Below are 25672 nucleotides of genomic sequence, written 5' to 3'. Positions count from 1 at the left end.
TTATAGGACCATGGGAAAAGGAATAGTTCATTCAGTCCCTCAAACCCATTCCACTATTCAATGACATCATGGCTGATATGTGGCCTAATTCCATATATCTGTATTTGGCCCAAATTCTTTAATACCTTTGCTTAACAAAAATGTATCTATCTCATTCAAAATAAACAACTGACCCAGCATCCACTGCCATTTGTAGAAGAGAGTTCCAAATATCTGTCACCTTTTGTGTGTAGAGGTGCTTCTGAACATCTCTCCTGAACGGTCTGACCCTTATTCTCAGATTATGTCTCACATTATAAAATCCCCAACGAGTAGAAAGTAGTTTGTCTTTATCTACCCTGTCTTTTCCTTGAAGACTTTGATCAGATCTCCCTTTGACCTTCTAAACTCTAGAGAAAACAGGCGTAATTTGTACAATTTCTCCTCATAACTTAACAGCTGATTCTTGTAAATCTACATTGTGCAGGTACACGATCCTTTATCCGAAACCTTCAGGGCCAGCTGGTTTACGGAATTCAGAATTTTTGGATTCCGGAATAAGTGACAATTTCACGGTGAAATTAAAAAAATTACCGAACAGCCGACATATCTATGAGCGTTGAGACAGAATTGACACCTGCCAGTGCTGGACCACGCTGCCAAGTCACATCTGAATGATGTGGGTCAAATTGGTGTGGAGTTGGGTTAACTGTTTGCACACCAAACAACATTGTTATGGAGAGAAAAACTTCACGAAACATTCGGATTTCAGAATTTTTTGGATTTTTGGATTTCAGATAAAGCATTATGTATCTGTTCTCTCTCCAGGGCCAATATATCCTTTCCAAGGTGTGGTCTCACATCTGCTCAGAGTCATTAAAGTGGGGATTAACTAGGGATTTTCATAAATACTGTATAATATCTGCATCCTGGTTCTCTAGTCATACAGTTATAGTGACATAGAGCTGTATAGCCAGGAAACAGACCCTTCAGTCCATGCCAATCAGATATCCTAAATTAATCTAGTCCCATTTGTCAGCATTTCACCCATAGCCCTCTAAACCTTCCTATTCATGTCCCCATCCAGATGCCTTTGAAATGTTGTAATTGTACCAGCCTCCACTACTTATCCAGCAACTCATTCCATACATGCGCCACCACCTGCGTGAAAAAAATAGTCCTCTAGATATAAAGGCCAGCGTTCTATTAGCTTTCTTGATTATTTTCTGCACCAGCTGGTGTCATTTAAAAGATATATGCACTCAAACCTCAAAGTTTCTCTGGACATCCAGTGTATTTAACATCACACTGGTAATGTTCTCCATAACCCTATTCTATCATTTCTAGGTCAAGATAACCTCACACTTATAATGAAGTCCATCTGCCACAATTTTGCCTATTCACTTAATTTATCAATATCCCTTTGTAATTTTATGCTATCATCTAAAATGTATACAATGCTGTCTAACTTTATGTCATCAGTAAATTTAGATGTATGACTTTCTATGCCATTAACCAGTTCATTAATAAATAATGTAAATAATTGAAACCCTAATACAGATCCTTGTGGGACACCACTGGTCACATCCTGCCAAATTGAGTAGCTATCCATTATCCCTACTTTCTATCAACTGCCATGCAACCAATTTCCCCGCCGTGTCAGTAATTGGCCCTCAGTTCTCTGGGCTTCTGTCTTAGTTACACAATGTCTATAGACAATTCCCTATCCACTACCTCAATCACTTCTTCAAAATGCTCAGTGAGGTTTGTCAAGCATGACCTACCTGTCATGAGTCCATGATGGTACTCCCTGATTAACTGAAAAGTTTCAAGGTGTTCAGTTACCCCATCCTTGATTACAGACTCCAACAGTTTCCTAAACACAGATGTTAGGTTAATTTTTCATAATTCCCTAGTTTTCTCCTTTTACCCTTCTTAAAAGGCAGAGTGACATATACAACTTTCCAATCCAAAGGGACGACTCCTGTATCTAGCAAACTCTGTAAAATTATAGGCAGAGTGTCAACAATGTGCACCCCTACTTCCTTTAACATCATTGGATGGAAACTGTCAAGTCTTTAATTCTATTCATTTCCTCATTGCTGATCTTTTATTTACGTTATTTTTATTCTATTCCTGTTCCTGACCAACTAGTAATTTCTCAAGACTTCTGACAAGCTGTCCTCTTTTTCTACTATAAATACTGAGGCAAAGTAATTATTCAACATTGTTTCCCTTTTCCTCATAGTCATTGATGATATCCTCACTTTCAGTCTTTAGTGGGCCAACATTGCTTCTGACTACCTGCTTTCCTTTTATGTAACTATAAAACATTTTTCAATGATTTTGATGTCCCTTGCATGTTTCATTCAATAATCCCTTTTGGTATCTCCTATTAAGCTGCTTTGTGGCTCTTTGCTGGTCTTTGTAACTTACCCGGTGAGCAGGATCTGTGCTGTTCATTTGCATTTTGTAAGCCCTTTCTTTTAGTTTTATAATGTCCATTATCTCTTCAATTGTCCATGGCTGCCTTTTTTTCTGTGAAGTGGAACTTTTCCCTCTCAGAGCATAAACTAATTTTGTATTTTGTTAAATGTCTCTTTAAACATCCTCCATTATTCTTCAGTTGTTTTACCCATTAGCAGATTTTCCCATTTACTATGTCTTTGTCTCATCTCATTAATGTTGGCCTTACCTAAATCTAAAACTTTAGTCACTGATTCATGCTTTTCACTTTCAAACAATGAATTGAACTCGATTATGTTATGATCGCTATTTAATAAATGTTTATGCACAATTAGGCTACAAATTAAAACTGACTGATTACTGAATCTAATTTCCTTATCCCTTTGTTGCATAGGACATATTGCTGTAGGAAATTATCTATGTTCACATTAAAAGCTGCAATTATTGATGACCTCTCATAATGATCTTCCACACAAGTTGAAGGATTCTCTCTGTATCCACTCTATCAAGCCATTTCTTAATGTTAAAGGCTTCTATTAGGTCATATCTTCAGCTTGTTTGTTCAGGCAGAAGGACATCCAACTGGCTAATGCATTGCAGATATATATAGTAAAGATTCCTGACACCATCATCTCTGCATCCTGTTCAATGCTTATATATCCTGTTTATAATATGATGACCAAAATGCATCAATTTTAATTTTACAATTAAATTCGAATTAAAACTATAGTACATTTCTGTGAAGGTAATGCCAGATATATGACAATGTATGAAGTTTAGAGACTATCTGCCCCAACAGCAAGATCAGCTGTTTTTATTTATATGGCATCTTTACTTTGGATGTTCTTCACAGAAGGTGGTGGTCATGTCATGCAGTGGGTTGCATCCCTATCTCTGGCCCAGAGCTCTGGATTTGAGTTTCATTCTAAGACTTCATGGCCATGGAAGGTACAATCATAATATGGCCAAAGTTATTGATGATAAACTTGTAAATCCTTCCAATATGGCTAGGGCAGTAGCAGCAGCAGAAATGTCTCCTGGTCAGCCATGCTAGATGCAGAATGGAATCCCTTAAACTACCACCTCTGGCAACAGGGTGGCAGCCTGTTACAGAGAGAAAAAAAAACTAGCAATGGAAACAGATGAAAACACATGCTTTGTCAGGTCAGCAATCGCTGAACATGGGGAAATTGTTGTATCTAAATCTCTTTGCAAAGAGAATACAAATGCAAAGCAATCATGAAAAATATAGGGTGGCAAGTGTGATTGAAAAGATGCATATTTAGGAGATCTCAGAAGGCAGAAAGAAGATATCACTGGGGACAGAAGAACTTGCCCAATGGCTGAGGGCTCAGGATCTGATAATGGACGTAAAAGATTGCAATGCAAAGAAGATTAAAAAGAACGGAAAAACATAAAAAATGAATATACCACAGCATTAATTTGGAAAGGATAGATGAGGAAAGACCAGGGAATGACTTATAAATAATTTTATATTCATTCCTTTGTTTGTATGTAGACAATGGCAACCAATGATGCCCTAGAGTGACGGGTGAGCAAGACCAGTGCCATTATAGAGTAATGACGAAACCATATGATGAGACAGTAATTTTTGAATACATGACAAAACCATTGAAATTCTTCTATTACTTTCAAAAGTTTTTAACCCTAACTTATTTTTAAAAGATGGAGTTATAGACTGAAGTTTCAAAAATCACCATAAGAGCTAAATTGAGCAGCCTCCAAAAGCAGGTGTCAGATTACCGTATGCAATTAACCCCCATATGCTTATTGAATGCAGGCCAATAATACATCTTCAATGACCAAACCCCACCAATTGTACCTCTAATCTGTCATGATATTAGTAAAATGGACTGTCAGTTTTCAACTTCCATCAACTGACTTTAGTATCTAGGACCTTTCATGGACTAAAATGACTTTAAAAAAAGTAAAACACCGCCTTAGGTTAGCTGCAGTAGTCACATGATCAGCTTCAGCCAAGTCCATGAGATGCTCGAAAAACATAAATTAGTCTCAGCTAGAATAAATATTGTTGTGGAGGTATTGAAACATATCTGTTTAATTCACACTTTTCTGAAAGTAACCTGCAGATTATCCATTCGGAAAAGAGAACAAGGGAAAGATATAAAAGAGACCTCATGGGCAACAGTTTCACGCAGAGGGTGATATGTGTATGGAATGAGCTGCCAGAGGAAGTGGTGGAGGCTAGTGCGATTGCAACATTTAAAACGCATCTGGATGGGTATATGAATAGGAAGAGTTTGGAGGGATATGGGCCAGGTGCTGGCAGGTGGGACTAGATTAGGTTGTGATATCTGGTCGGCATGAATGAGGTGAACCGAAGGGTCTGTTTCTGTGCTCATATCTCTATGACTCAATGACATGGGAATACAGAGGAACTTCAATTATCTTGAATATCAATTATCCAAATTTTGGATTATCTGAACAAGATCTCAAGGTCTCGATAGAAACATTACATCAAAGAGGTGTTTCTAACACTGATCGCACCTTTTGTTTACTGTGATTAAAAGTGAACTCGGCTTACTCAAATGCTGCAGAGAACTGTCTTGGACATCAATCGGAGCCCAGACACCATCTCCAAATGACTAACCACCCACTCTCTCTCTCCCCCAACACTTTCACTGAGAGTTCTACACAGAGGTGTACCCTAAACCCCCCTTCCCCAGATAATCTCTCCAACATTGTCCTGTACAGGGCAAAGGTGGAACTTGTCAAAACGTTGCAGTAAAAAGTTTCTGTATGTGTGTGCACACACGCTATTTTGAGACTCAACCCCCAAAAGGCAGCAGCAGTCTTACTGTTGGTGTGCAGTCTGGCTGCCCCGGAGGGGAAGGGGTGTAGACAGGAGCGAGGGTCGGATGGGGGTGTGCAGACGGTGGACAGGGGCCGGGGTTGGACAAGGTTGAGAGGCAGACGGGGGACGGGGGTAGGAGCAGACGGGGGAAGGGGGCCCGTGCATGGTGTGCTGCTGCCTTATCTCCTGAGCAGGGAGCGGACTCAGCTAGTGCTCACTGTATCGATCCCATTGAACTAATGGATATGCTTCAGCAATGCTGCAAGTTCCTTACACACAAGTGTGTGTCTGCTCAGAAACAAACTCTGAGACAGAGAGAGAGAGAACAAGGCAGGCAGAGCGAGGAAAAAGGAAACTTCAGAGTCCCAGATGAGAGGCGTTGAATCAGTTGTCCAAATAATCAATTATCCAAATGAAATACTGCCTGCCCATCTCATTCGGATAATCGAGGTGCCTCTGTACACAAGTGAACTGTATATGAGACAACTGTTTTTGGGGCAAAGGAGGAAGAAGAAATTGAATTGCTAACAGGAGAAGTGGCAGGCTTGTGCTCTCTTTTTCCTGGTTTCTCTCAGTCAGTTGAGAAATAGCACTCAGTGACAAAGCAAATTGGAGAAACATCCAATTACTGATAAGTCAAAGACATTTGCAAGCCAGGATACCAGACATCACTTAAGCAAGTGTGGTCTCAGGTTAAAATCTAAGTTGATGGAGGATACAGACTTTCTTTTTAAGCTTGCTATTCTTGATCTTTTTATTGCTCTAGACACTTTAGTTTTAAAACTTTGTTTGTGTGCCTGATGCCACATTTTGTTATATTTTTTAGGATTAGTAAGTAATAAAATTGCAAGAAAACCTTGTAATTAGCTCCTTAATAATGACTAGTGCTATGTTTTAATTGAAATATGATATAGCATTATGCTAAAAGGAATTAAAAATATTTGTGCAGCCAAATGGGGGTTTAATAGGAGAGGAGCTGACTCCCTTTACCTTAGCACATAAGCCTTGAAGGTGCCTCAATGCAGCACAAATTCATTGTCAACTTCTATGTTTGACTATGCTTGTCAGCTCTCTGTGTGACCATAGTTGATTGCTTAAACCTCCAGGTGGAGCTAGAGCATTAATTTAACAGAGAAAGTTCCAGAGAGAAGACCTGAGTTCTGACTGAGGCCAGGGGTGGACTCTTTCCAGCCCCTGAACAATAGGTGTCATGTTAAAAAGTTAAAAACATTGGGTGCGGCGTCCACCAATGTCCTGCTCAATGTTGAGATCAAAAGTCCCATTTTCAGTCCAAGTTTTGGATTGGCGAGATGCAATTCTCACCAATAAGTAGGAGAGTTCTATTTCATGAATTATTGCTCCTTAACAGGAGCAGTATCAACACAGACTATGGATGCCCTGGGACACTGTCACAGGGATGTGCCAGATGTTAGAGTGGGGCCAGCAACATGAAGGAGTGGGTGGTCATACTATTTCAGTGGGTATCAAAATGACAATTGCATAGGACTTCAGGCCACCAGCTCCTTTCATGGAGGCACTGGAGACATGTATGGGCACTCTTCTCATCCACCAACAATTGCATCAAAATTGTTACTGGATGCCATTTGCATCAGATGACACTACTTCCTGTGGTTGCCCAGCCTGGACAGTACACTTTGGTAATGTAGCTAGCTTTCCTCAGCTGTAGAGCATGATGTACACATGTCGTATTGAGATGGTCATGTCATCATACAGTTGAGTTCATTGATGGAATAGAATCCATTTAAATTAATGTGCAAGCCATCTGTGATCATTGGTATCACTTCTCCTCTCCAACCGATCACCTTCTCCATCACCTTCATCTACCTATTGCATTCTCAGCTACCTTCCCCCCAGCTCCACCCCCTCCCTCCCATTTATCTCTCAGCCTTCTAGCCCACAAGCCTCATTCCTGATGAAGGGCTTATGTCGATTCTCTTCTTAGGATGCTGCCTGACCTGCTGTGCTTTTCCACCACCACACTCTCAACACTGAGAAAAGTCAAACAGCTAAGATGTATAGTAAATTGGTGAACACATTAATCAAAAATAGTGCAAGGATGGTTTAGAAATGTTTAATTTTCCCAAATTCAGAACCATTTCTTTAATCACTGGAAGATTTTCCCATGTTGTGGAAGTGATGGATTCTGAGTTATAAGACCTACTTGCTCACAACAGGAATGGACTATAATAAAGTAATACTTGTACATTTTCACAGAATAGGACTATGCATATTTGAGCATTCCATTCATTATTGTGAACAGAAGTATTCTTGAAAAAATTTAAGGCCAAAGAAAAATGTGATAATCAAAATGATATACATTGTATTAGAGGTGCCAGGTCAATGATGATTAGAGTTGAAAAACACTTCAATTCAAGAATGTTGCCTCAAAGAAGATGATTTAAACTTGTGGGGGGAAATACTGTGGTGTTGACAGACCAAATTGAATCTGCCTTGTTCATTTCAAAAAGGCTGCACAGCAACAAGCACTTAAACTAAGGGTCACAGGCACAGCCTGCCCAACCAGCTCAAGTACAAGTGTTAAAGTGATTTCAACAGTCAGATGTCAAACATGCCTAATTTGTAGAAAAAACTACAAAGATATGCAAGTCATCAAAAAAGATTATTTGACACATGGAACAATCTCTTCCTGGGAGTCAGGTGCAACATGTACATACCATTGGAAAAGGAAACTCAGCTTTCAAATGGCAGATACAAGTGGTTGTACATAAAATTATCCTCCGTGAGGACAAATCCTGCAGATGAGAATTTGTATACAGAAATGTATACAAGTGTCCAAAAGACACATTTAGAAGGGAGATTATTGCAGTCTGAGAAAGGCTTTGTTACAGATGTCCCTCTCAGTGCAGAGACAGCTACTGATTGTTTGCATTTTAAGTTTGTTCAATGTTGTCAATGTGACAAAATCTTTGTGACTCCCTCAATGATTATGTCATAAAAGACACATGCTGAAGATGAGACAATTTTCCCAAAACGTGGCCAGAAATTTCAGCAATAGTGCGTACATTTGAAACCACATAGGTGGCAGCCCCTACCACTGTCCCTGTTGTGACAATACTTTCAGCTGGTATGTTGAGTTAAAATGTATATTAGAACACACATATCAGGCTATCCTTACCCCAATGGAGGACATATTGCTGGTGATTAATGAAATGGCTATTGCCGAGGGTTGTGGTTGAAATGTGGTTGAAACCTTCAAAAATGGCAAAATCTCAGGGCTAATCCTTCTTCCTCTTTCCTGCTTGCCCTTCATTCCAAAATCTCTTCCGCTTAACAAGTGTAGATGGTATAAGCATGCACCTCCTGCTTTGTTCACCATTTCTCACTGGTTCAACATATCTTTATGAAATGCAACCTCCAGCAAAAGGTGGCGATTGTGAGGGACGGCACTGAACAGGAGAGCTCGAATAGTTGTACTGAAACCTCCAGCAAAAGGTGATGATGGTGAGGGAGGGAAATTGGAGCAATTGAATAGGTTTTCTCAGGAAAAACATGATTCTTTAGGGGAAGGAAGCCTCATGGGAAGATGAAGCCGACGAACAAATAATTCATTAACCCAATATAAGCCTCAAGGTTCAAATCCATGTAACCACTAAATATTGAACCTTAATTAACCTTAATATATGTAATGAACTGAAGCCAGTAGAATATCAAATCTTTGCTTCATTATCTTTGGGTGTTAGATTTAGATACCCAAGGGCTCTAGCCTGGTCAGACAATGACGGAAACCCAGAAGAGAATGATGACGCAGATGCACTATTATTTAATTTCACACTAGAAGCCACCAAGTCAGGGTATCACAGCTGTCCACCAATTCTGCCCCTTAGTAGATTACTAGGACTATTAGGACTATTGAGGTTTGATGTGGTAAATAACAGCTGCTCCATGCAACACAAGCTACCCTCTCTCAGAATAACAGCTTTCGTACTCAGTCCCCTGCGGCCATCTTAATGCCCTTGCTGCTTGATATATATCAGCAAGCCAGCCCAGATTGCTACTGAGTTGGTGCAGTCTGAAATAAGGCTGGCCAGTGGGCTTAGAGCAGCATGAGATTGTTTGAAAAGGCCATCTGCAGTCTCCTGCCTAAGATCTGCAGCCATCCATTCGCAATACTGCAGCTCTGTGTAGCACATCGAAGGAACCCACAAGATGGGTATTAAAAAATGAACAAATGTGGTTAGTTTAATTATGCACCATTTATTGTTTGTTGGTTTATACATTTTGTTTAGGATATTTATTTTTTCTGTGGTTTGTTACATACTGTGGGGAAGAGTTCAGTGACAGAGGGAAGGTAAGGAGTGTACAACTTCTGATGAATTGGAATTTGGGATTACAGTTTGTGGTATTACAATGGAATAGAGTGCCCAGACTGAATTTGTCTAAGCAAGTCTCTTCCTTTTTCCTTCACTTCCTTTGTTTTTTCTTCTTCATTCTCCTGTCCATCATCTCTTCAGGCCCGAGCTGATATCAGTGGTAGTTTTTTCATGATTGTGGAGTATACAGCAGACCACTATCATGAGATATAATTTTTAAAGTATTTTAGGGCTTCTCCAGTGTGGCTCTGAAGCAGAATCATTATTTTTATGTGTTAGTTCCCTGGTCTATCACATTTCTCATGGTAACATGGCAGCGCACACACATTCAGATTGCAAACTAAAATTGATCTCTTCTGACTGTCCTTCAAAGCCAGGAGGGCAGATGCCATGGCGTACAACCCTGGCAAGAACCTGATTGTGGAGTTTTTTTTGACATGGGAGGTTCTGGCAGACCTACAAACTGTCCGGCCTTTAGCACTTAAACCTTTCCCATTCATGAGCCTATCCAATGTATTTAAATATTGTAACTGTATCAGCATCTACCACTTGCTCTGGTAGTTTATTCCACATACGAATACTTTCTGTGTGCAAAGGTTTCCCCTCAAGTTAGTTTTAAATCTTTCTCCTCTCACCTTAAAAATATGCCTGCAATTTTTGAACTCAACCGCTCTAGGAAGAAGACCTATGCTATTCACCTTATCTATGCCCCTCATGATTACAAAAATCTCTATAAAGTCACCCCTCAACTTCATATGCTCCAGTGGAAAAAATCCAAACCTATCCTGATAACTCAAACACTTCAGTACTGGCAACATCCTGGTTAATATTTTCTGAACTCTCTCCAAGTTGATAATATCCTTCCTTTAGCAGGGTGACCCAAACTGTACACAGTATTCTAATAGTGGTATTATCAAGGTCCTGTACAACCTCAACGTGACATTCCAACTCCTATACTTAGTGGTCTGAGGAGTGAAGGCAAGTGTGCCAAGATACATCTTTCAAAGAACATACCTGAACCCTTAGGTTAGACATCACTACCCTGGGCCCGACCATGAATTGTATAAGTCCTGCACTTGTTTCTTTTACCAAAATGCAATGCCTCGTATTTACCCAAATTTATCTCCATCTGCCACCCCTCATCCCATTGGCCCAATTGATCAAGATCCCTTTGTAATCTTAGATAACCTTTTCACTGTAAACTGTACCATCAATTTTGATGTCATCTGCAAACTTACTTATAATACCTCATAAATTCTCATATGTAAATCGTTTATATAAATTATAAACAAAAGTGGACCCAGCACTGATTCCTGCGCAACACCGCTGATCATGAAAATGGCGAACCAGTATTCAACATTCAACCATTTGACTTTAATACCTGAGATTTTCATTGACAAAATAGTTTAAAAATGAACACTACTGACCTAAAATGGCTGCTGTGATCACCTGACAAGCACAGGCAGCTCACGTGGAATATGCAAAACTGATTCCAGTGGGATTATAATTTTAATCAAGAGAAACTGAAACTCAGTCATGCATCAATAATTTTGCATCTCTCTTTTACTCACGCTTTTATCATACATTCAGATTTTGAGAGATGCAAGGTTATTTATGACTATCCAGTTTGGAATGGAACTGTGACACAAGCATCAGAATTCGCACAGGAACTGTATATCAGCTTTTCTGCAACAAAGAAGAGAGAAAGCAACATGAACTGATTACGGCAAGAATACTGAAAGTGCTTTTCTCTCTCTCTCTCTTTCTATCTCAGAAATGAGTACCAGCGAGAAAGCATCTTTAGAAAATCACTGCTACTGAGAAGTCAAAGTATTTGCAAAGTTCATCCATCCTGAGGAAACCAGAAAGCAGCTAAATAGTTAGGACTCCAGTTTCACTCTTGCAACTCTGAAAACTTTAAATTTCAACTACTTTTACCTTCTTGTCCATATAGACACCCACCCTCCCCATTTTTACACTTCTTATCTGTGTTTATGTGTATCTTATGTTACATTTTTATTACTACTTTCAGCGTAGTACATAATAAAATTCCTTTTCCTTTCACTCCAGAAAACATTGGCATTGGAGTTTTCAATTTGGCATATTCAATTACATTTTATTGGGTGTGACAATTATGTACCAGCCCTGGGTTGTGAGCAAATTCTGTTGAGTCGATTTATAAGTTTATTTTTATGTAAGTTGAAACACAATGCAGGACAATATCAATTAGCTGTTCGTAAGTACAGGAAACATTTATTGTTAGGTTTTAAAGTTACACCCTTGTATGGAATCACACTCATGAGTGAGGGTTTTCATGAGTCAGACCTTCATATCCCTATATTACAAAGGTGTTGGAACCAACTGAGAGGGTTTAAAAGAAAGGAGCTGAACATTTTCCTCACCAGGTCATAACATACATTCCAAAAGCAGGTTGAAAGGATTTGCAGCTTGATGATTAACCTGTTTGAGCACATTATGAGCGCACTTTCTGTGGGGCTTAAATCAAAGCTTTTATTTTAGAAGTTGAGATACTACCCACTCAAACAAAAAACTATGATTGTTGTTTTCGGTGGACAGTGTGCATCACCTAGTAATCACCCTATAGTTTGCTGTATTGCTTCATGAGAGACTGAACAGGCTGGGGCTGTTTTCCCTGGAGCGTCGGAGGCTGAGGGGTGACCTTATAGAGGTTTACAAAATTATGTGGGGCATTGGTGGGTTAAATAGACAAAGTCTTTTCCCTGGGGTGGGGGAGTTCAGAACTAGAGAGCATAGGTTTAGGGTGAGAGGGGAAAGATATAAAAGTGGTGGAGGCTAGTACAATTGCAACATTTAAAAGGCATCTGGATGGGTATATGAATAGGAAAGGTTTGGAGGGATATGGGCCGGGTGCTGACAAGTGGGACTAGATTGGGTTGGGATATCAGCACGGACAGGTTGGACCGAAGGGTCAGTTTCCATGACGTACCTCGCTATGACTCTATGACATGCATTTGTCACAATGACTGCTGCAGAATGAAGACATCCAGAATGACGACTTTCTCCTGCAGGATATGCCTTGTATGGTGACAAGTCAGCTGCATATTGAAGAACTGGAATCATTAGAGTGCACAAAACAATCTTAGAAAACCCCTTGCTTTTTCTACCTGCTTTCATTGGAAATTCAATGTGAAAAGTAGTCAACTCACTTTGATTCGAAAGCCTCAATAACCTCCCTTATACAAGTGTGAGATGTTTCACATTTCTCTAGTTCCAGTCTGGAAAGAATCAAATACATGAAAATACAGTACCACCAGCAGCCATCTTTCTCTTTCTCTCTTGCACTCTCTCTCTCTTTAATGAGAAAGCAGCCCTCTGGGCTGGTAACTATGATGTGGAGATGCTGATGTTGGACCGAGGTGGACAAAGTCAGAAGTCACATGACACTAGGTTATAGTCAAACAGGTTTATTTGAAATCACAAACTTTTGCAGCACTGCTCCTTCATCAGGTGAAGTGAAGAACTTCAGACACAGAACTTATAGGCAGATAGATCAAAAGAGCATACAAATGGTGTGAGTGGAGTGTCAGTCTCTGCAGGTGGTCATGGTGGGGTTACATGTCACACTGTATGTAATCCCACCATATTGTTCTGTATTAGTAAAATCTTCCTTACTGTCCTATTTTGACATCATCACTTGTTAGGATCTCTTTTCCTTAATTAGTTTGTACAGTTTTGGATTACTTGTCACTTTTGTTAGACCCTCGGCATGGGTCTCTTATCCTAACATGTTATTCCAGCCATTTGGTTTGTTTCCAGCTCAACTTCATTTTTAATTTTTTACAGTTATCTCTCTGCCTCAATTAATCAAATTGTAGGTCATACCGTGACTCGCTATTCAGCTGTTGACATTTTACTCACACGGTCTGACATTTTTGATCACCTGCAAAGACTTATTATTCAGCCTGTCAACACTCACTCACACCATTTGTATGATCTTTTGATCTATCTGCCGATACTTTCTGTGCCTGTGTGCTTTTCTTCACTTCACCTGATGAAGGAGCAGCACTCAGAAGGCTTGTGATTCCAAATAAACCTGTTGGACTATAACCTGGTGTTGAGTGACTTCTGACCTGTGGTCTGCAGAGACTATGGAGATTTTAACCTTTGATTTTGTGGTTGTGACTGCATCAATTGACACGTTTCAATGTGGATCATTTTGATGTCTGGAAATAGGAGGGTTTATGTAGAAGACATTTTTGTTCAATCATGGGATGTGGGTCTTGCTGCTCATTCCTAATTGCCCAGGGGCAGTTAGGAGTCAGCCACGTTGCTGTGGAGTCACACATAGACCAGACCTGGTAAGAATGGCAAATTTCCTTCCCTAAAACCATGAGTGAGTAAGATGAGTTTTTGCAACAATTTATGGTGGTCACACAGTTGCTGTTAGGCCAGCTTTTTAATTCTATTTTTGTTTGTTCAAATTTCACCATCTACCATGATATGATTTGAACCCCTGTCTCTAACCTAAACCACTGATATCGCCATTATGCTACAACCTCCCCATAGTCAGCTAAAGCTTCTATGCTACTTGTTATACTACTAAATTTTGGTAACACTGAATGTTTATGGAAAGCAACAAATACATGTAAAATTAAAGCAACAGCCAGTAGAAACAGCCAGGCAACTAATTTGTAAGTAGCTGATGATCACTGTAACTAGCATTGGTTGGACAATAGTCCTGCTTTCCGCTGTCCTGTGAAAGGTGAAGAGGGGGAATTAAGCTAGAGTGTGGGAGCTTCAAAATTACACCACTGACATCAAGACAGCAATATGTGTTGACTGCAATAGAACTGAACATCAGGTATTACATCTATCGGGACACTAAACAAAAAAGCCTATTCTGTGCCATCATTGAAACAAATATTCATCTCCTGTTGTATAGAACATCAGTTGAATCCTATGCTTAGGTTGTAATTTAGCAATTTCCCAGGTAATTTGTTGTATAAAACCTAAAGAATCCATCAAAAAGTTAATATCCCTCAAAATTGGGAAAGTCTGCATTGCCACTGAATAAAACTTCATTCTAGACAATCATCTCACAATTTCAGGGATAAAATACCTGTTAGCCAGAGAGCTAAGTGCATTTTAACCCTATGTTTACAGACAACTATAAAAGTTACCATTATTTTGTTGGAGTAATTCTCATGGTCTTTTAATTATTGACTCCTAGATCACATGATGAAATTTGATTCGATTCTGACTGAGTTTACAAGGAACCCAGCACCTGTCCGAATCATACAGGGGCCAGCAGGAGAAATAGGGCGCCCAGGAAAACCAGGACCACCGGGAAGTAGAGGGCCTCCCGGAATACCAGGCATGCCAGGAGATGATGGCAAGGCTGGCTACCCAGGAGAAATAGGTATTTTACATTTTCTTGTTTATATTTTTAACAATAGCTTAATCCCATTACTGGAAAGTAGTCCCAGCATACAGAATTAGTTAGCTCCTTCCCAGAGTTAAGCTAGCAAACAAAGATGTTTGTTCTCATTTCCTGTACAGTAAGATCATTGAGTAAAGGAGCTGGGGGGGTCATGTTGTGGCTGTACAGGACATTGTTTAGGCCACTTTTGGAATAGTGTGTGCAATTCTGGTCTCCCTCCTATAGGAAGGATGTTGTGAAACTTGAAAGGGTTCAGAAAAGATTGACAATGATGTTGCCAGGGTTGGAGGGTTTTGAGCTATAGGGAGAGGCTGAATAGGCTGGGGCAGTTTTCCCTGGAGCGTTGGAGGCTGAGGAGTGACCTTATAGTGGTTTATAAAATCACAAAGGGTATAGATTGGGTAAATAGACAAGGTCTTTTCCATGCCTTGGGGGAGTCCAAAACTAGAAGGCATAGGTTAGGTTGAGTGGGGAAAAATTTGAAAGGAACATGAGGGATAACTTTTTCATGTGGACAATGGTGTGTGTATGGAATGAGCTGCAGCGAAAATGATGGAGGCTGGTACAATTGTATCATTTAAAAGACATCTGAATAGGTGCATGAATGGGAAGGGTTTAGAGGGATATGGGCCAAGTGCTGGCAAATGGAACTAGATTTATCTAGGATATCTGTTCGGAATGGACAAGTTAACCAAATGGTCTGTTTCTGTGCTGTACATCTCTATGACTCTATTACTCAAATCTGCAGGATGGATAACATAAAATCAGAATATGCTGGAAGTATTTAGTGGGTCTTGCAGCATATGTAGTCAGAGGAACAAAGTGAGCATTTCAGTTGTATGACTTCTATCAATATCCTAGATTACGTGCTTGCTGCAGAACAAACCTGAATTTGTTTTCAGTAGTGAGGAGGGGAAAGAAATTGCCAAGTTAATTTAAATGGAGCAGGGCAATGAAGAGATTCTTGGGTCCATTTGAGTTCACTGCTTATCTTCAAGCTTATAGTGTCTTTCAAGTGCTTGGTAGGCCAGAGGGCTCCATGCTGAATGCTCATCTGCGATATCATATTAACAAGCTATTCTTCAGCTCTAAAATGTGAATGTAATGATTTATCTCAATTGCTGCAAAGGACAGAATCATCCAGTTTTCTAATTCCTATGTGATAGCTATGACAATCCTTGAAATGTATTGTGTGCGTGGCTGATGAATGCAGCACTAGATCACATGGAACAAGGACTGAATTAAGAGTTCGAGAGATGTCCTCCCTTACCATTTATTGTAAATAATTAATAAAATTTGTTGACTTTCACTTACATAGGTGTGGATCACCTTCCGTCAGCAACCCAGAACTGATTTTATGAATCTACTGACTTCATGCAAAATTGTCCCTGCTGTAAAAGGTGTCTCCTCTGCTACTAATTCTTAGTTGATCAGTTAAAAGAAATCTTGAGATTGGATTGTATTTAGTGACTACATGAGTGTATCATAAAATCATCCTGCTCAGAAATGTGATGTCAAATGGCAGCACGGCTGCCTCACAGCACCAGGGACCCAGGTTCGATTCCAGTTTGCACATTCTCCCTGTGTCTGCGTGGGTTTCCTCCAGGTGCTCTGGTTTCCTCCCACAATCCAAAGATGTACAGGTTAGGTGGATTGGCCATGCTAAATTGCCCATAGTGTCCAGGAATATGTAGGTTAGGTGGATAAGCCATGGGAAATGCAGGGTTGGAGGGGGAGGGGGTGTGGGGCAGGGCGGGATGTGTGAGTCTGGGTGGAAAGCTCTTCGGAGAGTTAGTGTGAACTTGTTGGGTCGAATGGCCTGTTTCCACACTGCAGGGATTCTATGACTCAGTTTCACTCGCAGGTAAACCTGGACCTTCTGGCCAAGTGGTATAAATGTTATTACTGCACCACAAAACCCTTTGGATTATGATTATACCATATACCATACTTAACCAGAGAAGCAGAATTGGATGCACCTGCAGATTTAACGTTGAGCTTCCCCTCTGCTGCTAGAGGTGCTGCAGGCACGGGATTCAGTGGGATAGTTCGGGAAATTCAAAGATGGGCTTTAATGGGAGAGTGAGGCTACAAATGAAATGAACTCGAAGTAGCTGAATTGGCCTTCCTCATCCTTGATTTTTTTTCTTACTGAGTTAAGTTACTGTCCCCTCAACCAGGGTTTGCACAATGGGCATACTTAACTGACTTCAGGCATTGAAATTATCAAGTCCTTCCTTATTAGAGAGCAATTGTGTCCATGTTAAACGTCAGTTGCACAATACACAATGTTTTATGTATATTGTTAATTTGTGAAATCTACATTATGGTGTTCATGCAAAATGATTATTTGCCTCATACAGATGTCAAACAAACTGGATCGTTTACGTTTGGCGAGGTACCAGTTTTTGCCAATTTGTGTAATTTTAAATTTGTCTGAACATATTTTTATTTTCAACAGGTAAACCAGGTGATAAAGGAGAGAAAGGTAGCCCAGGAGTCAGTGCTCCAGGGTCTGAGGGACCAAGAGGGTCTCCAGGTAATGAAATTAAGGTTTACAAAGCTTGGCTAAAATTCACACTGAAAGTACATGGAAATTGTGGGGTTTATGACATTATTCAGATTTAGAGTTCATACAGATGAATGAACATACAAACAAATTAGAAGCAAGAATTGATCATTTGGCTCTTTGAACCTGCTCTGCTATTTAATAAGAACATTACTGATCTGATTGTGGCCTTAATTCCACTTTCCTGCCTACTCCCTATATTCTTTGGCTCCCTTGTTAGTCACATATCTATATATAATCTGCTTTAAAAATATTCATCGACCCTGCCTCCACCACTCTCTGGGGAAGAAAGTTCCACAGACATATGATTGTCTGAGAGAGAAAAAAACAAGTTTTTTTATTAGATTAGATTACTTACAGTGTGGAAACAGGGCCTTCGGCCCAACAAGTCCACACTGACCCGCAACCCACCCAGACCTATTCCCCTACATTTACCCTAAACACTACGGGCAATTTAGCATGCCCAATTTTCCTAATCTGCACATTTTTGGACTGTGGGAAGAAACTGGAGCATCCGGAGGAAACCCACGCAGGTATGGGGAGAATGTGCAAACTCCGCACAGACAATTACCTGAGTCTCATCATTTAAAATGTGATACCCTTACTTTTAAATCGTGGAGTCTGATTCTACCCTTTCAGTACATGCATTTTTTAGCATCTGCCTTAACAGGACCTCTCAGGAATTTGTAGTTTTCAATAAAATCACCTCTCATTCTTCTAACTTCAATGAAAAAAGATGCAATCTTCGCACATAATATTACCTTCCCATCCCAGAAATTAGTCAAGTTAATCCTTCTAATTCAATCTACTTCTAATTCAATCGCATTCTTTCTTAAATAAGAACATCAACATTGTACAAAACACCCTAGATTCTAGTTACAACTAAAAGCCTTTCCTTCCCTTAATCAACCTGCTCAGAACAGTTATACACATCCCTGGAGCAGGTGGGACTTGAATCCAGGCCTCCAGGCATTACCACTTACAAGCAAACTGCTTTTTATGCCACCACCAAGTCACCCATACAATGAAGTGCTTTTTATTACTTCTATCTGGAAGTGCATTCTCATGCAACCAAAAGGTTTTTCCACCACCAAATCACCTGTGCAATTAAAAGCTTTTCTTTTCAAAATGGAAAGATTTTATTTTAGATTTTAATAACCCAAGCAGAATTAATTCACCTGTGCCTTTGCTACAGTATTAAATATGAATAATTGAGTCTTTTAGCTCTAGATTACTCCAGATAACTACAAGAAGAGCTTTACCAATTTAATTACGTCAACTGATTACTGAATCTCATTTAGTTTAATTGCTATATATGCCTACTGCATATTTAAATATGAATGAATTAATGCTAGATGAGGAGAGAAAATACATTCAGCAAGCAGTGCCACCAGGTAAGTTAGATGAGGAAGAATACTTAGCTGATTTAAATCATCCACCCAGAAAACTTTTACAGCCCCCCAGCCCTGCATTGTATCATCAAGTAATGTGGGTTTTATTAATTAATTTTTTTTAAAAAATTGTATTAATTAATCTGGGTTTTGCCTCTACCTAACATAGAATGGTATTATGCAATCCTTACTTTGTTGTATTAAACTGCCTGTATTATTGCTCAACATGGGGTTACATGGTCCCATCCATCTCTTTTTAGGATAGAGGAAGAATGCTATTAGTCTCATGAAAAGAGACTCTTGTCTTTAAAAAGATTCTTTTTTGCATGCCACCTGCTAACTACAATATTACAAAGTTAAAAAAGTTAAAAATCACACAACACCAGGTTATAGTCCAGCAGGTTTATTTGGAAGCACTAGCTTTTGGAGCACTGCTCCTTTGTCAGGTAGGTAGTGGAGGAGGATCATAAGACACAGAATTTATAGCACAAGATCATAGTTGCATGGTGGATGGTGCTTAAGACATTCTTTAGCTTTAATTTCGTCAGGACACTTAAGTCACTGATATCCTTCTGAACATGGGCCAGCTTTTCTGGGTCTAACTGATTGACCTGCTCTAACACTTATATTTCTGCCTTGGGTTCAAATCATGGCAAAAGCCCTAAATTTGTTGTGACCAGATCCTGGGTAAGGTTCACAATTTAATTTAGATCCAGACATGATATCTCAACCTGTTAAGCTTTCAGGAATTTACTGGCTCCCATTCTTTATTCACCTGACACCCCAAGGCTGGTAGCAATAAGATTATTTTGAATAGCATCCATTTCTTTAGAGATACCTTTCTTTCAAGTTTTAGATGGAGCCAATTTAATTGGCTTCCTAATGATGATGAGGTTATTAATTACTGTGTCAAGAATTTGTAATGCAGTGCTCATACATGCACAATTGAAATATGAGACAAATGCAAAGAATAAAGGTTTTAAAACCATAAATATATGAGACTGTCGTGGAATCATTTGTGAAGAGAGGATCATTGTATGTCGCCCCTGTTACAGTGGGGCATTGATGTTCATAGGTGGATAGTCAGCTTTGCAATGCTTTATCGTGCAGATTGGTTAAGATTTGGTAATTCTAATGCCTTTTAACAATAATTGAAATTAAATTCTTAGGGTATGAGAGAATCTTTTGTTGTCCTATTTCCTTTTTAACTGGTTTGTATCATTTGGAGTTATAAAGGATCTTTATCTGCAACACAGCATAACTAAGGGATAGTTCCTTGACTGTGACCTTCATAACACACTAATGCTCAATAGAGTTGAAGCGGATTTGAAGTCCTCTCCTTGTTAGTCACCCAAAAGCAAGATATAAAATGTGTTTGCATTTTGGACTGTAATCCACACGGCTTGCTGTTGATCAGGGAGTCATCAGCTCTCATTATCTTTGTAGGTAAGTCTCTCCTGTTTTGAAGTTTCCCTGATAAATTACATGTATGACATTCCATTGGCTTCACGCAGGACTTTTCCAGGTAGTTACTGAATTTAAATCTTCAGTTTATTTTTATATAGTAATCCTTCTCTTTAAAAAAGCAGACAACACATTTTGAAGTTAAATGTAAGGAATGTCCATATCTATTGTGATAGCACTAAAATAACCAAGCTTCCCTCATACGCCAGTAAGTTGCCCATGATTGTGAAAACCTGTCAGTGCTCAAAACATTTTCATAGTCAACCCACTGGATCTTTGGATTGTCCAACTTTGACACAGCTCCAATGAGTGCTGAAATATTCTTGGTCACTTGTGTTCATGTTATATTTTGTTAAGCCAATCATTGCTTGCTGGCCACCATCTCTTTTCTTGATAAAAAGAAACAAACTTCTTAAGCCAATATGGCCAACTGCAGTGGCACCTGTCTTCTGTTTGGATTCCACCATGAGTTTAGTGTATCCTATGGAATCTTCTATCAGTTGACCAATTGCTCCATGACCAGTTGTTTATTAACTAGTTTGGCTCATTTTGCTATTTGGAAATGTTTGAAACAAGATATATATTCCTCCTCAAGAGTGAAAATTCTTGATTGGAATCAGGAGAGGTTTTATACTATATGATGCTCCATTAGTTAAGAGTTACTCGTAGCATAACTTTAATTTTAAATTATATGCACTGTTGTTAGCTGTATGACACCTGTGTGGTTTTCGTTGCGGTTAACTTTTTGATAAATTCACATTCACTCATCTGTCAAACTTGAAAAGACTAGGAGTGAATCAGCTATTTCCCTGAAGAATATTTTAGGAATTTTCTCAATTGTGGACTATTTTACTTATTAATGTTTTTTGTGTGGGTACATATTTGAATTTATTTCTTTTCTGTGACTGTGTCCTAATTGCATGTTTTCTGGAAGTGATCCGTTGTGTCACAGATCAAGCATTCCTTTGTAATAGCTGGCCACTCTCTATGATTGCTCCACAGTATTGACATGGACCTTTCAAATCTGGTGTCTGTCCTACTCACTGTATTAGTTTCTCGAGTGTGGCTTTTGTGGATTTGTATCTGAAGAATTAATGCATTCTGCTGATCCCCTGTGATAAAGTTGATCTTCTCCTCTCCTTCCAAGCTTAAGCTTCATTCTCTACCTGTATGACTTTCTCTGGAGTGAAGTCCTCAGTTGACTTTCATAGCTGTGACAACACCTCATAAGCAATTCGAATGACAATTCTGTATTTTCTGAACTCTGACATTAAATTATCATAGTCATGTTTCTCCACTAATATGTACAGATCATAAAATAAATGATCTATGCGTTCTCCTCGATGGTGACCTCCTCTATTCCATCTTCCTCTTCTTTCTGAGAAGAAAATACTTGTCGACAGTTTTCACTGTTTTGTACAATGAATAAATTCCTGCCAGTTTAATTCAAAATAGTTACTGTATATGCAATAGTTAATTTGACTGAGATTCAGCGAGAAAAGGGAAGTGCTGATGACGGAACTGTTTGCTCCTCTCGTCCAGTGCCAGCATCAAATGCATACCTAAATTCAAGAGAGGCTGAATTTAAGATTCAAGAGGGAATTTCAGAAAAAATGTCCTTTATTCAGCAGTTCAAACTTTACTCCTTCCTATATTAGCCACTCTTGTCACCTGTCTGAAAGAGATTGTCAATTTGTGTCAATTAGTTTCCTCTCCACCCAAGATTTGGAATTAAAATAGCAACATTAGTATCCTGTTTATTTCTGAGAACCAATAGAGAAGGGACAATCCATACTGTCAATCTGAAATTGGATTTGATCTGTAGATTCAGAGGTTTCTTTTTGATTAGATTAGATTCCCTACAGTGTGGAAACAGGCCCTTTGGCCCAACAAGCCCACACCAACCCTCCGAAGGGTAACCCACTCAAACCCATTTCCCTCTGACTAATGCACCAAACACTATGGGCAATGTTAGAATGGCAAATCACCTGGCCTGCACATCTTTAGACTGTGGGAGGAAACTGGTGCACCCGGAGGAAACCCACGCAGACAATGGGAGAATGTGCAAACTCCACACAGACAGTCACCCAAGGCTGGAATTGAACTTGGGTCCCTGGCGGTGTGAGGCAGCAGTGCTAACCACGAGCCACCGTGCCACCCAGAACGTTTCTGTAAAACAAGTGAAACAGACTCTTACTTCGCAATAACATACAGTAACTCTTTTTTTTGACTGAATGAAGTTCTTGTATTTACATTTGTATAGGTTCTCAAGGTGAAGGAAAACGTGGAAAACAAGGACCACAGGGCTTGCCTGGCCCACCAGGCCGTCCTGGGCTACCAGGTCTTCCTGGAACCACTGGGCCACCAGGTCCCGCAGGACATTGTGATGTCTCTACCTGCAGCACATTCAACCCAGGAGGTAAGTCTGAATACCCTTTAGTGTTATTAGTGAGAACAGTTACTGGGATTTTTTTTCTTAGATTCCTTACAGTATGGAAACAGGCCCTTCGGCCCAACAAGTCCACACTGACCCTCCAGGGTACAACCCACCCAGACCCATTCCCCTACACTTACCCCTGACTAATCCACCTAACACTACGGGCAATTTAGAATGGCCAGTTCATCTAACCTGCACATCTTTGGATTGTGGGAGGAAACCCACACAGAGAATGTGCAAACTCCACACAGACAGTTGCTCGAGGCGGGAATTGAACCCTGCTCCCTGGGGCTGTGAGGCAGCAGTGCTAACCACTGAGCCACCGTGCATCATTCCACATAAAGCCATTTTATAAGAAATGTTTAATCTGATTTCTGGTTCCTGTTGTTGCTATTAATGTTTTAAAAATTTTGTTTTAACTAGGAGAATCAGAATTTCAATCTGAGGTTGAATCAGAATTTGAATCTGACGGTGAATTGCAATACCTGCCTTAAATAATTTACAGTTATGGAAGAAACTTTTTTAATTTGTAAGAATAATTTAAAATAACTAAACCAAAGTCCATTTCAAGTTGATCAAGAACAGAAGCATTTTTACATTTCATAGTTATGGTAGTGTAAGTTCTGGTGTGCACTATTCCATGAAGAATGCTTATGTATTATTAAAGACTGAAAGTGTTGACTATTAAGGCAGAGTTCCAATCATTTGTCAAATGAATTTTTTTATACCTTTTTGGTTTATGACATCTTCATTCTTAAATCAATATGAATAGATGAGTACTGTAATTTGGTATTTTGCCTCTATGCATAATTAATTAAGATTTTATGAAATACCCTTTGGATGCAAGGGCAAATTTTGTCATGTCGCTCAATGTAATCCTGGGAGATGTAGATATTAGAATCTGAATATTTCTCATTCAACATCGTTTAATACATGAATATATTCACAAAATAATTGTACTAAATGCCCAGAATTAAATATGGTTTAATATTATAAATGTACTTATTAATTGTAGCATACTGTTTATTTTGAGTTTGATTAATACTACCAGACTAACTTTAATGAGTGAGCAGTCTGTCTAATTATTTAAGGATTTACGACTGTGTTTCAAATTATGTTTACATTTTGATTGTATTCCAAAAACATCAATAAATATATTTAAATCAAAGTAGAAATGATTATATTTGTTCATGTCATTTTGAATGGAATTAATATTAACAACAATTTGGGACAAGCTGTTATCCTGTTTGGGAAGGTGCTGTGATGACTCCTTTGGGGAATATTGAGAGATGAGTTTATAGCAGTGAGTTTAAAATAAGGGGAATTGAAACTCAATAGCATCAAAACAGTGGATTCATTGACAGATAGCTAAACCAGTTGTGCACCAGATATGCTCAAGTCTAAACTTCTTATCAGGAAGGAGCAACGATCAAGGCCACATCAGAGAGAATGACTAAGTTAGGCCTTGGCAGTGTCAGTCGTGGAGTCCACTAACTTTTATAAGCAACCACAAGAATTCCGTGCATCTTCTCTAACAGCAGCAAGTAAAACGTTCTACCACTTAAAGATGTAATGGCAGATCTGGAGGAAATGGTGACTAAAAAAGGACAGTCAGGTCTTAGAATTAAGCAACAGATTGTTGACAACCAGACCTGTGTGTCTTTGCAGCAGTTAGGAATGAGTATCATCTTGGTTCCAAGGGGCTCCGAAGATTCCTGGCCCTCCGCAATCGTCCTAATGCAGCAACAATAGTTATATGAACAGTATCAAGATGTGAGGTACCAACCATCTTAATAAGAAACTTTTGTTAAATACATATGCATGTTCAACTAAGGCATGAAGTTCAGACAGGAGTTAAGCAATGGGCAGCTGAATTTCTGAGTTCATGTTCATGAAGGGTGAAAAATGGGAAACTGCCCGGCAAAGAATCGAGTAACATAGAGCAGAATCTTCTATTCCCCCCTCATGGTGGTCTGATAGTGTGGAAACATTTATATGGTAGGAGAGTGGTGAGTAGGCACTGTACCAATTCTTGCCTCCACTCCAAAGCTAGTTGGTGGAAGGTCTGTGAACAACCATCCCACCCTGCTATAAATTGACTCTTTAAATGGATAATTAACAAATGAGGGTGGTGGTTCAAGGGGGGTGTGATGTAGTTCATTCAAAGACTCACTGTTTGATAAGAAAAACAACATTGAGAACCGGATGCCCATTGTAAGGCAACTAATCCTTTGTTGCTGACTGTTACGATCCACCTCCTTCCATCATTCAACTTCAGCTTGAACCTCGACTCCTATCAAACTAGCAACCATCAAATTGTCATTGGTGCTGTGATTTGGTAGAGCTTCCGGCCTCTGAGGGGCAAGAACCTTTGCCACCCAGAAGGAGGCTGGTTGCTGGCCAGTCAGGTGCCTGAGTGTCACAAGATATGGTGGCCCTTCCAAAACAAGAGGCGCACAGGGCTTAGAACATAAGTTCGATCACCTCCGCATGATTCCATCTGAACTATGAAAGTAATAAAATCATGATTGAGGGCTGAGCAGTAGATGAGCTGAGATATGGATTATAGATAAATAGATAGGTAATGTTAGAGATGGAATTAGGCAGTTTTGGTGATGAAGTGGATGTCTGTGTCTCATCTCAATGAAATTTAGGATTCAAAAGTAGCTAACTAATCAATTGAGCCTCAGACCAGAGAGAGTAGGATTTATGATGGACAATAAAGGCTTTCAGACTATCCAACACAGAACTGAAGG

At 39.5% G+C, this 25672-nt stretch overlaps 1 protein-coding gene across 5 annotated transcripts in view; it reads left to right on the top strand.

Moving 5' to 3' along the window:
- The window catches only part of LOC122560121 (collagen alpha-1(XX) chain-like), a 184639-nt gene extending 160555 nt beyond the window's left edge, over positions 1-24084 (top strand). For 4 of the 5 annotated variants that reach the window (XM_043710376.1, XM_043710377.1, XM_043710374.1 and 1 more), the window contains exons 45-48: positions 14846-15034; positions 17517-17594; positions 22743-22898; positions 23340-24084. In XM_043710376.1, coding sequence (XP_043566311.1) covers positions 14846-15034; positions 17517-17594; positions 22743-22898; positions 23340-23410 — 494 coding nt within the window. In that variant the 3' untranslated portion in view covers positions 23411-24084. The remainder of the gene's footprint in view (positions 1-14845; positions 15035-17516; positions 17595-22742; positions 22899-23339) is intronic. The other variant, XM_043710378.1, reaches the window with a different exon arrangement.
- The last annotated feature ends 1588 nt before the right edge of the window (positions 24085-25672 follow it).

Source organism: Chiloscyllium plagiosum, chromosome 20 (genome assembly GCF_004010195.1).
Source record: "Chiloscyllium plagiosum isolate BGI_BamShark_2017 chromosome 20, ASM401019v2, whole genome shotgun sequence".
NCBI classification, from domain to species: Eukaryota; Metazoa; Chordata; class Chondrichthyes; order Orectolobiformes; family Hemiscylliidae; genus Chiloscyllium; species Chiloscyllium plagiosum.
The sequence above is the reverse complement of the archived record's forward strand: the minus strand, read 5'-3'. Positions and strand labels throughout refer to the sequence as shown.